The sequence below is a fragment of the Sciurus vulgaris genome (genome assembly GCF_902686455.1).
Source record: "Sciurus vulgaris genome assembly, chromosome: 2".
NCBI classification, from domain to species: domain Eukaryota; kingdom Metazoa; phylum Chordata; class Mammalia; order Rodentia; family Sciuridae; genus Sciurus; species Sciurus vulgaris.
Window position 1 is genome coordinate 172739576 of NC_136462.1, and position 14017 is coordinate 172753592.

The 14017-nt window shown below is 35.4% G+C and overlaps 1 protein-coding gene across 3 annotated transcripts in view; it reads right to left on the minus strand.

Moving 5' to 3' along the window:
• MCM8 (minichromosome maintenance 8 homologous recombination repair factor) overlaps positions 1–13964 on the minus strand; it is a 43247-nt gene extending 29283 nt beyond the window's left edge. For 2 of the 3 annotated variants that reach the window (XM_079129082.1, XM_079129084.1), the window contains exons 1-8: positions 13639–13894; positions 12570–12722; positions 12202–12285; positions 10304–10386; positions 9733–9882; positions 5854–5957; positions 4743–4941; positions 1211–1296 (exon numbers count right to left, since the gene is read on the minus strand). In XM_079129082.1, coding sequence (XP_078985208.1) covers positions 1211–1296; positions 4743–4941; positions 5854–5957; positions 9733–9882; positions 10304–10386; positions 12202–12285; positions 12570–12717 — 854 coding nt within the window. In that variant the 5' untranslated portion in view covers positions 12718–12722; positions 13639–13894. Of the gene's footprint in view, positions 1–1210; positions 1297–4742; positions 4942–5853; positions 5958–9732; positions 9883–10303; positions 10387–12201; positions 12286–12569; positions 12723–13638 lie in introns of all 3 variants that reach the window. The other variant, XM_079129083.1, reaches the window with a different exon arrangement.
• Between the last annotated feature and the right edge of the window lie 53 nt (positions 13965–14017).

A 14017-nucleotide genomic window follows, 5' to 3' on the forward strand; every position in this document is an offset into this window, starting at 1 on the left:
ATGGCCAGGCACCAACATCCATCTAACATTCTTAACTTCAAACCCTGCTCCATGGTTAGCCACCTTCACCCTCAATGTACATTCAAAAATTAGCAAAGGAAGTGCTGGAGAGTGGTACTGGACAAATTACATTGTTGTATTGTGTGCATGTATGAATATGTAACAAGTCCCATCATTATGTACAACTGTAAAGCACCAATAAAAAATGTGGGAAAAAAAACTAGCAGAGTAAAAGTCTCAGAATGACTAACGTTCAGATCACTTTGCCATAAATAAATGTTTACAGATATTTCTTATTAAAATAACATATACTTAAATGTGCCTCCTATAGAAAAATCAAAACATAAGCAAACACAAGAAAGAAAATAAAATGCCTCTGCCTCCTTTGGTAGTAAAAGTCAAAGAGACCTGATTTCAAGGACATAATCCTAAGCAAGAGTCTTAAACACTTTCTCTGCTATAAAATGAGGTGTTTGTAATGATCTCTGACTAGTACATGGATATATGTTACATATTTGGGTCTTGGTTTTTACAGGGAAGAATGGGGAGAAGCTAGGACAGCGTTTAGTAGCATGCTACCTCATCTTTGCCCTAGGTTCTGTTTTAGAGCCATCTCCTATTTCAGCCAGGTTTCCTGAAAAACATTCTACACTTCACAATTACCCTCATTATTTTATATTTAGGTATGAGTTATGGGCCTATAGCTAGAAAAAAAATGGGACAATTATTGGATGAAAAATAAAGACAGAAAAAACTACCAGACTTGTGTGGGTAGTGGCGGGAGCCTATGGGAACATAGTATAAAATGCTTAGTGGGCAGTAAGTACATGAAATGAAACAGGACCCCTTCTAAGAGATTTTCTGAAAACTTCAATAGTATTTCTATCACAACTCATTATACGGTGAAGCATACAGCTTTGTTTATGGCCTTCATTCAGTTCAATGATCACCTAATTGAAATATAAAATGAACTATTTCTCAGTAGCAATAGAACATAAGGTTTACATCCTTTCTGGAATCCAAAAGAGAATAAATTTCAAATAAAGACAGTTACAATTTCAACACTTCAACTCTTCACTGAAGAGACTTATTATATACTTTATGATTTTTATAGATTAAAAACTACAGTAAACTACAGTAAAATTATAGATTTACTCAACAGTATGAGAGTTCCTAAAACCTGTCTTTTTTTTAGGTCTTGATTGCTTACTTGATTGACTGCCAGTCCATTGTTACTGTGAGAGGAGAACTACGGAGAGCAGCAAAAGACTTCCCTCGACATGCAGGCACAGGACACTGTAACAAGTAATTCATATTAAGACTCTGATAAACTACAACCACATCTCAGGAAAATTCAAGTTATACTTTTTAAAATAAACCCACTAAGAGCTGTAATGACTTTCCATTTCTTCCAGCAACAGTTTGATATCATAAGCTTTCAAGGCATTTTTTTGTCCAGCTGGTCTCTCTCTCTCTCTTCCTGCTCTTATTCTTTTTGCTGTGGGCAGGCAGGCTCCTTGCTCTACCTTTTAGACCAAGCACTCATTCTTACCTATGTGCCCATGTGGTCTCCCAACTCCATGGGCTTCTTGAACACTCTTCCTCCTTCAGTCCATATATCCAGCCCCAATCTTCTCCTTTTTGAAAACCTTTCCTAGTCTTTAATCCCTAGCTCTCATCTAGCTTCCTTTTGAGCTGTTTATACAATATTTTTTAACTGTATCACACAGATAGTCCTCAAAATACAAGCAAGTTCTTTTTTTTTTTTTTTTTTTTTTTTTTTTTTTGCAGTGCTGGGGATTTGAACCCAGGGCCTTATGCTTGTGAGGTAAGCACTCTACCAACTGAGCTATATCCCCAGCCCACCAATAAAAGCAAGTTCTGTTCAAGTTTCCATAAGTCACTTGCTTGGCATTTTGACCTCAAGATACATTTATAAACTCAGACACTGTGACAGATTTATAAATATGATTACAATAATGTTTTCCTTCAAATCTTCCCAGAACCTTACCATTCTCCTATCAAGAGAGAATCTATAGCTACTTGGGAGGCTGAGGCAGAGGATTGCAAGTTCAAGGCCAGCCTGGGCAACTTAGTGAGATCCTATTTCAAAATAAAACAAAAAAAGGTGTGGGGGATGTAGCTTAGTGATAGACCATTTGCCTAGTATGCACAAAGCCCTGGGTTCAATTCCCAGTACCGGTGGGGGGACCACAAAAAACAGATGGGAATCGTAATTCCTTCTCCTGGAATCTAGGCAAGCTGGTAACTCACTCTGTAATCAACAGAAAGTTGACAGAAGTGATGCTGCATGACTTGGAAGGCTAACTTATAAAAGGCAAAGCCATTTCTGCTTATCAACTGAACTTCCTTACCTTACAGCTCTCAGCATCCACATGAGCAGACCAAGTACTCGGATCTGCCAAACTGTGTGCAAAAACAAAACCAGCCTATGCACATGTGGCTTGGCCAACCCAACCACCTTACTATTCCCAACTCCAGTCACAATCTATCTCGACTACACAGGTGAATAGTTCTTCCAAATTCCTGATCCACAGAAATAAAATGATTATTATCTTAAGCCCCTAAGTTTTATGGTGATTTGTTATGCAGCAAGAATGACTAGAACAGAGATCACCTGGAATAGCCATCTTTCTGAAGACTTCAATTCACACACATGCAAGACCTCTTTGTAAGAGCACTCATCTTCTGAGGCAGTGTTACTCCCCACTTTACTAGAGTGTGTAGAAAAAAAAACTAAACAAATACTGCTCACAGAAAGTATCCCATTTAAGGAAGAAATTAAATTCTGGCCTCTGAGTTAAAGGATGTGTCTTGAACCTGACCTGAGACATATATTAGATGGCACTCATTTATCAAAACAACGATTATTCAGAAACAATTTTTGCTGAATCTACTATACCCTGTTCTTCCTGTAAGAGGAAAAAAGCCCTAGTATTTCCATTGACAAATTCTTTAAAGAATCATTTATTTCACTAAAGATTCTAACCTTTACAAGAGTAAAAATGTTTTAAATGTTAAATGTATTAAAGTGCAAAAATGGTAAAGGCAATTCTAGAAAAGAATAAGACAGGGCAAATCATCCTGCCTTATAAGTTTTATTCAGATCAACATAAAAAACATGGTACAGAGCTGATACAGGACCAATGACATGAAACAGATTCACCATGTCTACAGGAACACAGTGTACCGCAGAGGAGGCATAACACATCAGAGGCAACAGAAGGCTTAATTAATAAATGATGACAGTACAACAAATGGCTTTTCATCTAAAAAGAAGATTCCTAACTTCATGCCATTCAAGAAGTTAGATGCCAGATGAATGAAAGATCTAACTACAGAAGACAAAACTTGAAAATATTAGAAGAAAATGTAGGAAATAAGTTTATAACGTTTGAATGAGTAAGAGCTTCTTATGCCTGTAACTTTGAAAGTCTTTAGCTAAGGAGAGGAAAGCCCTCTGATGCATCATTTGTAATTGTTAAGAAACAGAAACAACACATATGTTCACCACCAGGAGAATGGATAACTACCAGGAAAATGGATAAATAGTGGCCATTCCTTGAATGGAATACTCTACAATTGTAAAAATGAAAGAATTAGATATGTATTAAAATAGGCAGAACTCCAATCAAGGGAAGAATAAGTTGTGAAATGTTACATTCAGTATATAATTTATGTAAGCACAACATAAAACTAACCTTACACAGAAGATGAAGAATAAAGACATAAACTTGAAGAATACGTGCTAATTTCAGAATAATGACTGCCTCTCGTTAGAGAACAAACGAAAGAGAAGGGAACAAAGAGACTTAACTTTAAGTGTAATACTTTATTACTTTATATTTTTGTTAAAAAAAAGTTAAAATAGAAAAAACTTAACATTTGTCAACCCATATGTGTGATACATAGATGTTAATTATATTATTCTCTCTACTTTTTAATAGTTTTAAAACCTAGAGGTTAAAAAAAAAAAGTCAATAAAAAGTCAGGTATGGTGGTGCACACCTATAATCCAGTGCCTGTGGAGGCTGAGGCAGAAAGAGTCAAGTGGGAGGTCAGCCTCAGCAATTTAGCAAGACCTTAAGCAACTTGGCAAGACCCTGTCTCAAAATTAAAAAAAATTAAAAGGGCTGAGGTTGTAGCTCAGTGGTGGAACACCTCTGGGCTCAATCCTTAGTACCAAAAACAAACAAAAAACAAGAAAAGAAAAAGTAAATAAAGAGAAAAAGAACAAAACACATGACTTCCAAAAAAGAGAATAAAGGAAAGAAAACAACTTGATGTATGGTACCTATTAAGCCAAAATATAGAAATATGAATGGAAAGGCTGCACAGTAACTTCAGGATAATGATTATCTCTAGGAATGGTATAGGCAAAGAGTTAAGAAGAGAAGATAATATTCCATATCTTTAAAAACATATCTGGAAGGGCTGGGGATATAGCTCAGTTGGTACAGTGCTTGCCTCGCAAGCACTAAGCCCTGGGTTCAAATCCCCAGCACCGCAAACAAAACAAAACAAAACAAAAAAACAAATCTGGAGCTGAAAAATGGGTGGTGGGTAGAAGAATGTTTATTTCTGTATTTCTTGTATCCTGAAGTATTTAATAATTGAAAAATAAAAAGCTCTGTGTTCACAAACACTGGGAAATGATATCTGTAAATTGATTTGCCTTCATTACCAAGATAAACAAAGAAGCAGTTAAAAAAATATATCACCTTTGTGGGAAGATTGTATTTTCCATCTGGAAGAGGAAAACTCTGAACCTCTCCACATGCAGCACAAAGAAAAGCCATCTTGGTGCAAAGAGGCTTTATATTACTGACACGAACCACTGTCCCTCTTAAAGCAATGTATTTTCCGTAGTAATTTGCTCGGACATTCTTGAGATGTGTCAAGGGCTCATAGTTGTATATCCTAAAAATAAAACAGGAACATATTAAAAATGGATAGAAAGTTGATGTCTATATTGTCACAAGTTCTTTTTAGGAACAATTATGGAATTCCCAAAACATATCACCACTGTATATATCAGAATCTCCCAATAATTAAATTATTCTTAAAAATAAAAATGTTAATTAAGTCTTCCCTTTTCTTATCCCAATAGGCTGCTGTCTAGGGAAAAAGGAAGAAATAAATTTTAAAGACAAAAACGAAAATATAATGTCAATAGGAAAAGTTATATATTCAACAACCTCTAGGTTTTTAACTTATTTTTAAATATTGCTAGGAAATACCTTCAATTAATTTTGGAAAAGAAAAATAAAACCCTGATGATTTCCTTATTTATTCCTAATTCTCAATGAATTAAAAATGTTATAATACAATAAAGATGAATTCAAGAGGGCTGGAGATATAGCTCAGTTGGTAGAGTGCTTGCCTATCAGGCACAAGGCCCTGGGTTCAATCCCCAGCACCACAAAAAAAAAAAAAAAAGATAAATTCAAGAAAAATAAAATAATTTAATTTATTCCCTGTGTCAAGTAGAAACTTAATAATTTATATATATGTATATATATGATATATACATATATATCACTTAGCATATTATGTGGACTTTAATTTGCACATCAGAGTCTTGATAAGTACATATCTAAAACCAATATTTACAGACATTTTCAGGTTGGAAAGTCAACATATTTGAGAAGAAAACATTAAATTCTGTCATGATAGCTTTGAATAATTTTCAGTGGGTTCAGTGTGATGTGATGATCTATGAAATTAGCAAGGAACTCACATCATTTTTACTATTTCCTTGTTTCTATAAAATAAGGTTCTCATAAACAGTCTTTCAGGTCATATTTTAAATAAAACCAGTAAGTTGCTCACCTTGCATAAATATGTGGCACATCTACCATTGTTTCCCCATCACTAGACAATCCTTCTTGGGCTTGTAATTCAGCTGCATGCCTTTCAAGGTCCTTAGTTAATACCTAAACAGGACAGACATTTACTCAAAAGTTGAAAAATAAAGTATCCTCCTGAAGCAGAACTTATATAGAGAATCTAAAGTTCACCAATATAAACAGTTCAGAAAAAGACAGAATACAAACAAGAGATAAACAGTTCAGAAAAAGACAGAATACAAACAAGACTCCTTGGAAAAATAAGGAAGTGTGATATTTAATTATGACTACTTATTTTACAGTGGATTATTTTACCTGGTATTTTGCTGTTCCTGAACTCGAAATGTTCAGCATCCCTCTCTGCTATCTACTGTTCCAAATAAACTTAACATTTAGTCCTTAGAGTAGTCCCAAAAACCATTACACTTGGATTCTATAAAAACTTTTTTTTTTCTACTTCTCCATATTCATAATCAAGAGAGAAAAAGTAATGATTTTTAAAATACCCAGTACCAGCTCCACTGGCATTTGATACTAAATAAATACATAATACCTACTTGTGTGCTAACAATCTAAGAGGCAAAATTAGAAGCCTGTAGATAGCTATAATTGTTATAAGGACCATAATGATTTATAGATAAAATGCATGTGAGTTTTGAAAATGATTTCTAAAAATGCTTTTACAAAGAGAAAAGAGTTAGGCCCACAAGAATTTGGATATGTGAGGTGAAGGGAATCCTTTGTTCAATGGACAACATGTACAAGAGTATTTAGAGAATACTAGAAGGAGCTCAATTTAGTTGGATGGTAGTGAATGTAAGAGAGGAGTGGAGAGATGAAGTTTAGCCAGATCTTGGGGACGGGGGTTTCAATGTCATATAAAGGATTTTAAATTCATTTAGAAGAAAAGGGTGACCAGTTTTCAAGAACAAATCATATTTTACAAAAGTGATTGTTTGAGAACAACAATAAAGGCCTAGCCTAAGACAGAGGCAGTAAGGACAGAAAGGAGGTACACTTAAACATTTTTTTTGTTTGAACTTGCTATGTTGCCCAGGCTGGCCTCAAACTCTGGGCTCAAGCAATCTTCCTGCCTCAATCTCCCATGTGACTGGGACCATCACTGCATGTCACCACACCCAGTTTAAAAGACATTTTAGAGAAATGAACGGATATGGTTAATAAGGAGCTGAATGAATCTGAAGACAACAAGCAAAGTTTACAGTTTAGGGTTTCTAGCTGTGTAGACCTTTGTGATGAACTATTCCTCGAACCTGTTCTATGTCCAAATTCTAGTTACCCTCTTAAGACCTATCATAATCCCTGAGTCTTCCTCTGAGCTTTCCCCATTCTCCCCCTATAGGAGAGAATGCAACTGGCAATATAATCTGTGCCTGTCCTGAGATTTGCAACTCTTTACCTTGATGCATTTATCTGTTTACTGGCCTAAAAAAGGCTTTCATATAGGTGTATCATCTGACCTTGAGGAAAAACTCAGGCAGGGACAAAACACACTATTATTTCTCTTTTAGATACAGGAAATGAAGTGATCTGCTTCATGCCATAGAACCTGCAAATCTTCTTGCTCCAAGTTCAGAACTGGCAACATCACGATGCCTTATCTTCCCTGTGAGACTGAATAATTCCCCCAAAATGAAGTTTAATTTCTGCCTCACCTTTAATGATATTAAGCTAATTCAAATAAATTAGAAATATTATATTGCTGGTGGAACTGCAAATTGGTGTGATCACTCTGGAAAACAGTATGGAGATTTCTCAGAAAATTTGGAATAGAACCACCATTTGACCCAATCATCCCACTCCTAGATTTATACCAAAAGGACTTAAAATCAGCATATTACAGTGACACAGCCATATCAATGTTTATAGCAGCTCAAAATTCAAAATTGCCAAACTATGGAACCAATCTAGGTGCCCTTTAGTAGATGAACAGATAAAGAAAATGTGGTATACACACATCCAGCCTTAAAGAATGAACTAATGCATCTGCCAGTAAATGGATAGAACTGGAGAATATTATTCTAAGTGAAATAAGCCAATCCCAAAGAACAAAAGGCCAAAAATTTTCTCTGATATGCAGATGCTAATTCACAATGGGGGGGATAGAGGTATTTTTGACTAGACAGAGGGGAGTAAAGCAAGGGGAGGGAGCATGGGGGTAGGAATGATAGAATGAATTGGACATTATTACCCTACGTGCACATATGATTGCAAGACCTGTGTAACTCTATCATGTACAACCAGACAAATGAGAAGTTATACCCCATTTATATATGATGTGTCAAAATGCATTCTGTCATGTATAACTAATTAGAACAAATTTTAAAAAAGAAAGGTTATGATAGATTCAAACTAAAAAGTTTTTTCTCAGCACAGGAAACAATCAATAATGTGAGAAGAGAGCCTACAGAGTGGGAGAAAATCTTTTCCACACACTTCAGACAGAGCACTCACCTCCAAAGTTTATAAAGAACTTAAAAAACTTTATACCCAAAATACAAAGAACCCAATCAATAAATGGACTAAGGAAATGGGCAGACACTTCATAGAAGAAGATATACAGGTGATCAACAAATATATGAAAAAGTGTTCATCATCCCTAGTAATTAGAGAAATGCAAATAAAACCACCCTAAGATTTCATCTAACTCCAATTAGAATGGCTATTATCAAGAACACAAGCAATAATAAGTGTTGGCGTGGATGTGGGGAAAAAAGCACACTCATACATTGCTGGTGGAGTTGCAAATTGGTGCAGCCACTCTGGAAAGCAGTATGGAGATTCCTCAGAAAGCTTGGAATGGAACCACCATTTGACCAGCTATCCCACTCCTCAGTTTATACCCAAAGGACTTAAAATCAGCATACTACAGTGATGCAGCCACAACAATGTTCATAGCAGCTCAATTCACAATAACTAGATTGTGGAACCAACCTAGATGCCCTTCAATTGATGAATGAATAAAGAAACCGTGGTATATATACACAATGGAATTACACTCAGCCATAAAGAAGAATAAAATTATGGCATTTGCTGGTAAATGGATGAAGTTGGAAAATATCATGCTAAGTGAAACAGGCCAAGCCCAAAAAACCAAAGGCTGAATGTTTTCTCTAATAAGTGCATGACAATATACAACGATGGGGGGTGGCAGGGGGAAGAGAAGAATAAAGGAACTTTGGATGGTGTAGAGGAAAAAGGGGTGGGAGGGGGTGGGAATGAAAAAAACAGTAGAATGAAACAGACAGTATTACCCTATATACATATATGTATGATTACATGAATGGTGTGAATATACATTGTGTACATCCATAGAAATGAAAAGTTGTACCTCATTTGTGTACAATGAATCAAAATGTGTCTATAAAAATAAAAAATATTTTAATAAAAAAAATAAATGCTAGAAGGAAACAGAAAAATGAAAATAAAATAAAATAAAATGGAAAAAATTTAGCTTTTAATTAGAACTATGGAATTGTTGGGGCAAGGTAAAAAAAAAAAAAAGAAAGAAAGGTTATATTTAGATAAGCTTTTATATATAGAATGAATGGTATTTTTGTTACTATAAGATTGTGAGCCTTCAGTTCAAGCCAGTAGCCAGTATCTGTTAGCAAAACCTAAGTTTGTTTGTTTGTTTGTTTGTTTGTTTTTTAAAGACAGGGTCTTGTGCTTGTTATGTTGCCTAGTCTGGACTCAAACTTGCAAATCCTCCTGCCTCAGTTTCCTGAGTAGATGGAATTAATACCACATGCAGGTAATCTTAGCATGTTTTAAAGAAGATCCTAACACTGAAATCTTCCTTTAAAATTCTGATGTGAGTTGACACAAGATACATATTTACCTGATGTATTGCCAGACCCATGCAAGCCAAGATTTTCTCAGGTGCATCCCTTAGTTCATCTGCTATATTTGGTATCAAATTAGTTATTTCATCACCTTTTGTCAATTCTTTAAAATCCACCAAAATACTTCCCTTTCTTTCTATTTCATCCTAGAAAAGATTAAAGTTTGAAAGTAACAATTGATCTTTTGGAGTCAATTATCATAACTGAGCATTCAATTATACACTTTGAGAAAGCATATAGTGTTCATATGGTGATAATGCTAAGTACTACATAAGCTTTGTACCAACAGTCCTAACATTTTAAATATATTAACTTATATCTCTTAACAATTCTTTGAGGTAGGTATTTATACTATTATCTCCAAATGACAGAAGAGAAAAACTGAGGCACAGAGAAGTTAAGTAATTTACCAAAGTTCATACTATAGGTAAGTGACAGAGCTGGGATTTGAATTAAGGCAATTCGACTCCAGTGCCTATGATCACAATCACTAGCACCTCAAATAATACTGTTCAGTCAGATGACACATACAGATTGACTGGTAGTATTATTTTAAGGAAATCTTACCTTATCATATAATTCAATATGCCTTACGAAAAATTTTTCAAATGCTTGAATCTTCTCAATAAAAGGAGAGCTATCACTGTAAACTAATCCAACAAATAAGGCATTAGCACTAATAATCATACATGTACAAGCATACATTTTTATTAAATAAAAGAAGCACTATAAACTTGAGATTTTTCCCCAATTGCTCTATATTCTGATTACATTTAAATAAGAACTAGTATGAACATAAACTTAAGATTATAAAACATGTTTAGGCCTGCATAATCTGAAATGGAGACAGGAAATCTCTGTCCCTAAAAGTCCCAATATTTGGGAAATCTCTAATGAAGCCTTAGATACCTAATTGGACATATCAGTTCCAAAAACTTACACAACAGCTAAAATCAAACATTATAATTATAATAAAGTAAAAATTAGATACATAAGCTCTTATTCTAGAAACAGAGAAAAAGGTAATTATAGTCTTTGCAAAGTAAATTCTACTAATACAAACTGCCACTTGTCAAGTTCTTTCCTAAGACCTGGAGACACACAGAGTACAAAACATTTGACTCTGAGCTCAAAATTATACACTTTATTTTATTTTATTTTTTAATTTATTTTATTTATTTATTTTTTTGCGGTGCTGGGGATTGAACCCAGGGCCTTGTGCGTGCAAGGCAAGCACTCTACCAACTGAGCTATCTCCCCAGTCCTACACTTTATTTTTTATCATCCTAAAGATATATATTTTTTTCAACTTCCCTCACAGAGAAATAGTACAATGAAGTATATGGAAGCACATCTGGTCAGGCGTAAGGCACCTCTTGCACTTTATTTTTAGGATCAGTACAAAAATTATTTATAGTGTTCTGAGATTAACTACTAGGGGAATAAATGAAGTGTTGGTGGCTAATGTATCTCAAGCAACAAGACAATCTATGAAACACATGTGTCTATTTAATAGAAGAAATTTTAAAAAAGAGTCAATACAGAAAACATTTGTAAAGTATTATTCATAAAATGAACTAACTGCAAGTGCCTGTATGGGGCAGGGTCCTTGACTTCAAGCAGTGTAGCCTAGTGGGAAAGAAACACACACACACACATGAAATCTGGGTTGATTAATTGCTCCTCGTTCCAAGTTCATCATTCTATTTCCTGTTCTATGATGCTCTGATCAAGCTCTGCACCCTATATTTCCCAGATTCCTTTTAGACTCTGCCAATTAGAGGCACTTTAAAGACCGGAAGATAGTAGGAAGTAGGAAAGAAATATATTCTCATCTCCAATTCTTTTTAGTTATCTGGGCAGCTACAGAGGATAACTACAGTTTTAGCCTCCAGGTCCAAGTAACAACTAAGTCATGCCCCATCAGTTACTAGTGATGAACAGTTTCCTCTACATCAGTGGTTGCACACGGTGCTACAGTGTATCCATCATGAGCCTAAGTACAGTTTTATAGGGCAGACTTTAGAGGTCAAAACAACTATGCCCCCACCTTTGAATTCCTAGGTCCTGATAATCTCAGTATTTCTTAACTTTTGCTAAAGTTAAAGAATGGCTACTGTTACCTGAAATTACTACCATCTGGAGTTTTATTTTGATGTTCCCTTTCTACTTTTTCAGTTTTTCATCTGAATACCCAATTTTTATATCAAACCCCTCTTTTCAAACACCTAGTGTGTTTTATTTTACCAACTGATATAAAACCTAAAAATAATGCTTTAATATAAACATGATTTAATTGGAAAAACAAAGATTAGAAAGTATGTAGCAGTATGTCAAATAAATCACAGTAATATAAAATGTAACATCCAAAGACAAGTTATGTCTTTAGATATGTAACTTATATCCTGTTATATCTATGTCTTTGGAAATAAAACTTATGGTACTTTTTGCACTTTTAATTCTACCTTCAGAGAAATAAAGTTTCCAGCCTTTATATGGTATGAATTGATCCAATGTTGACTGTAGTAGCAAAGGTTGTGGGGTTTGTTCTGGAAAACAAAACAAAAACCAGATGCTAAGTTAATAAAAACAAAACAAACCTTTTTTTTCCACTTTGTTTCTCCTTTCAACAATGAAATGGCATTAATAGAGTAACTAAATTAAAGGTTTCTGTACGAATTTTGCACATTAACTTTCAAATACTTGCTAAAGAGTAACATCAAATAAAAGTTCAATTGAAGTTTGAGCTAAATTACCTTGTCTGATAGGGATGAACTGTTTGCTTCATGAAGGAAAAAACTGAACCATCATTGTCTCATATGGTCATACATACCAGAACTATTTTTTCCCATGGCTTTACTCAGGTTAGGTCTGTGTTCTCTTCCCCTCCATTTTCCTGAAAAGTTCCCACCACCTCTTCCTCTTCTCCAGCTTTGAAATCTTCCCTGTCCAAATCCTCTTCCTCTGCACTCACCACTCATGTCTTCTAATAGATAGGTATTAGAAAAGACTTCACCAAAACAAGTAGAGAAAATAGTGCTCCTAAAAACGTATTAATGTAGTACAAAACAGAAAATGTATTGTTTTTCAGCAGCACACAGGTTTACAAAGTTGTACACTGTGGGAGAAATCCCGAACATTTTGCAATTATTCTTCTAATTTCCACAACTTTTTAAGGTGTACAGTAGATGTTTTATTAAGTGCATTAAGTGCTCATGGAATAAAAATTAGAAAAGGTACTGCACTGCAACAGTTTTCAAGGAGCCCCCATGACAGAAATGAAGGTAAAAAGTAATTAACTCTAAGATGCTTGCTTACTGTGTTTAAAACCTATTATAAAGCAGGAATAGTTGAAAATAATTCTGAACTATGAGATGCTAGGGATACATCAACATAGCTCCAATCCTGCAGTGTCATACTCATTTTCTGCACAATTTTTCTGTAAAACTAAAACTGTTCTTTAAAAAATAATATATCTATACACTAGATATATATTGTACACTGTAGTACAATTCATTACAAGAAGCCTGTGTAAATCTCTATTGAAAAGAGGTTTAGTTAGTAAATGAGTTAATAGCCACAAAGTTCATGTTTTCAGGGCACGATAGGACTTTAATCATTAACCAGACATTACACATTGAGAAACTGAAGCTCAAAGAAATTAAGAAAATGGATGATCAAAGCTGTTTGGTGACAGGACAGCAGTCAAAACTGTCCTGAGACTCCCAAGCTGAAGTGCTCCTTCGATAACGCTCCGTGCCATACCCTTCTCAAACGAGAAAATATGATGAGAATAGTAATAATTCCAACACAAACGCAAGAGGGCAGGACAAGAAAGAACTGCCCATTGGCTGCTGTCAGTCGTTAAATACTTCATTTACGTCTCCTCAGGCTGTTCTTACTTGCATAGGGCGGGGGTTCCCAGGCTCTCCCAGTTCACGACTCCGGGGTATGTGCTAATCCCAATGGCCTGATTCTCCCTCCCTCCCACACGGGGCTAAGAAGGGCCTCCCAGCTCCTCAGGCCATCCCTGTCAGGTCTTAAGATTTTCTTTAGCCTTAGACGTCCCTGCGCAGGGCCGGATCCCTTCAGTCACAGCAGCAGTTTTTCCACCGCGGCCTCGGGAAAGAGTCGGGGAGCAGTTGCCCCAAAATCACCTCAAGGAACTGTCCAATCTCCCTCTATATTCTTTTTGGCGCGTCCGTGACGCAACTTCCGTCCAAGGAAGGGCCGAAACAAGAAGGGCGGGGCAAAGTGTAGCCAATCGAGGAGTTCGGTCAG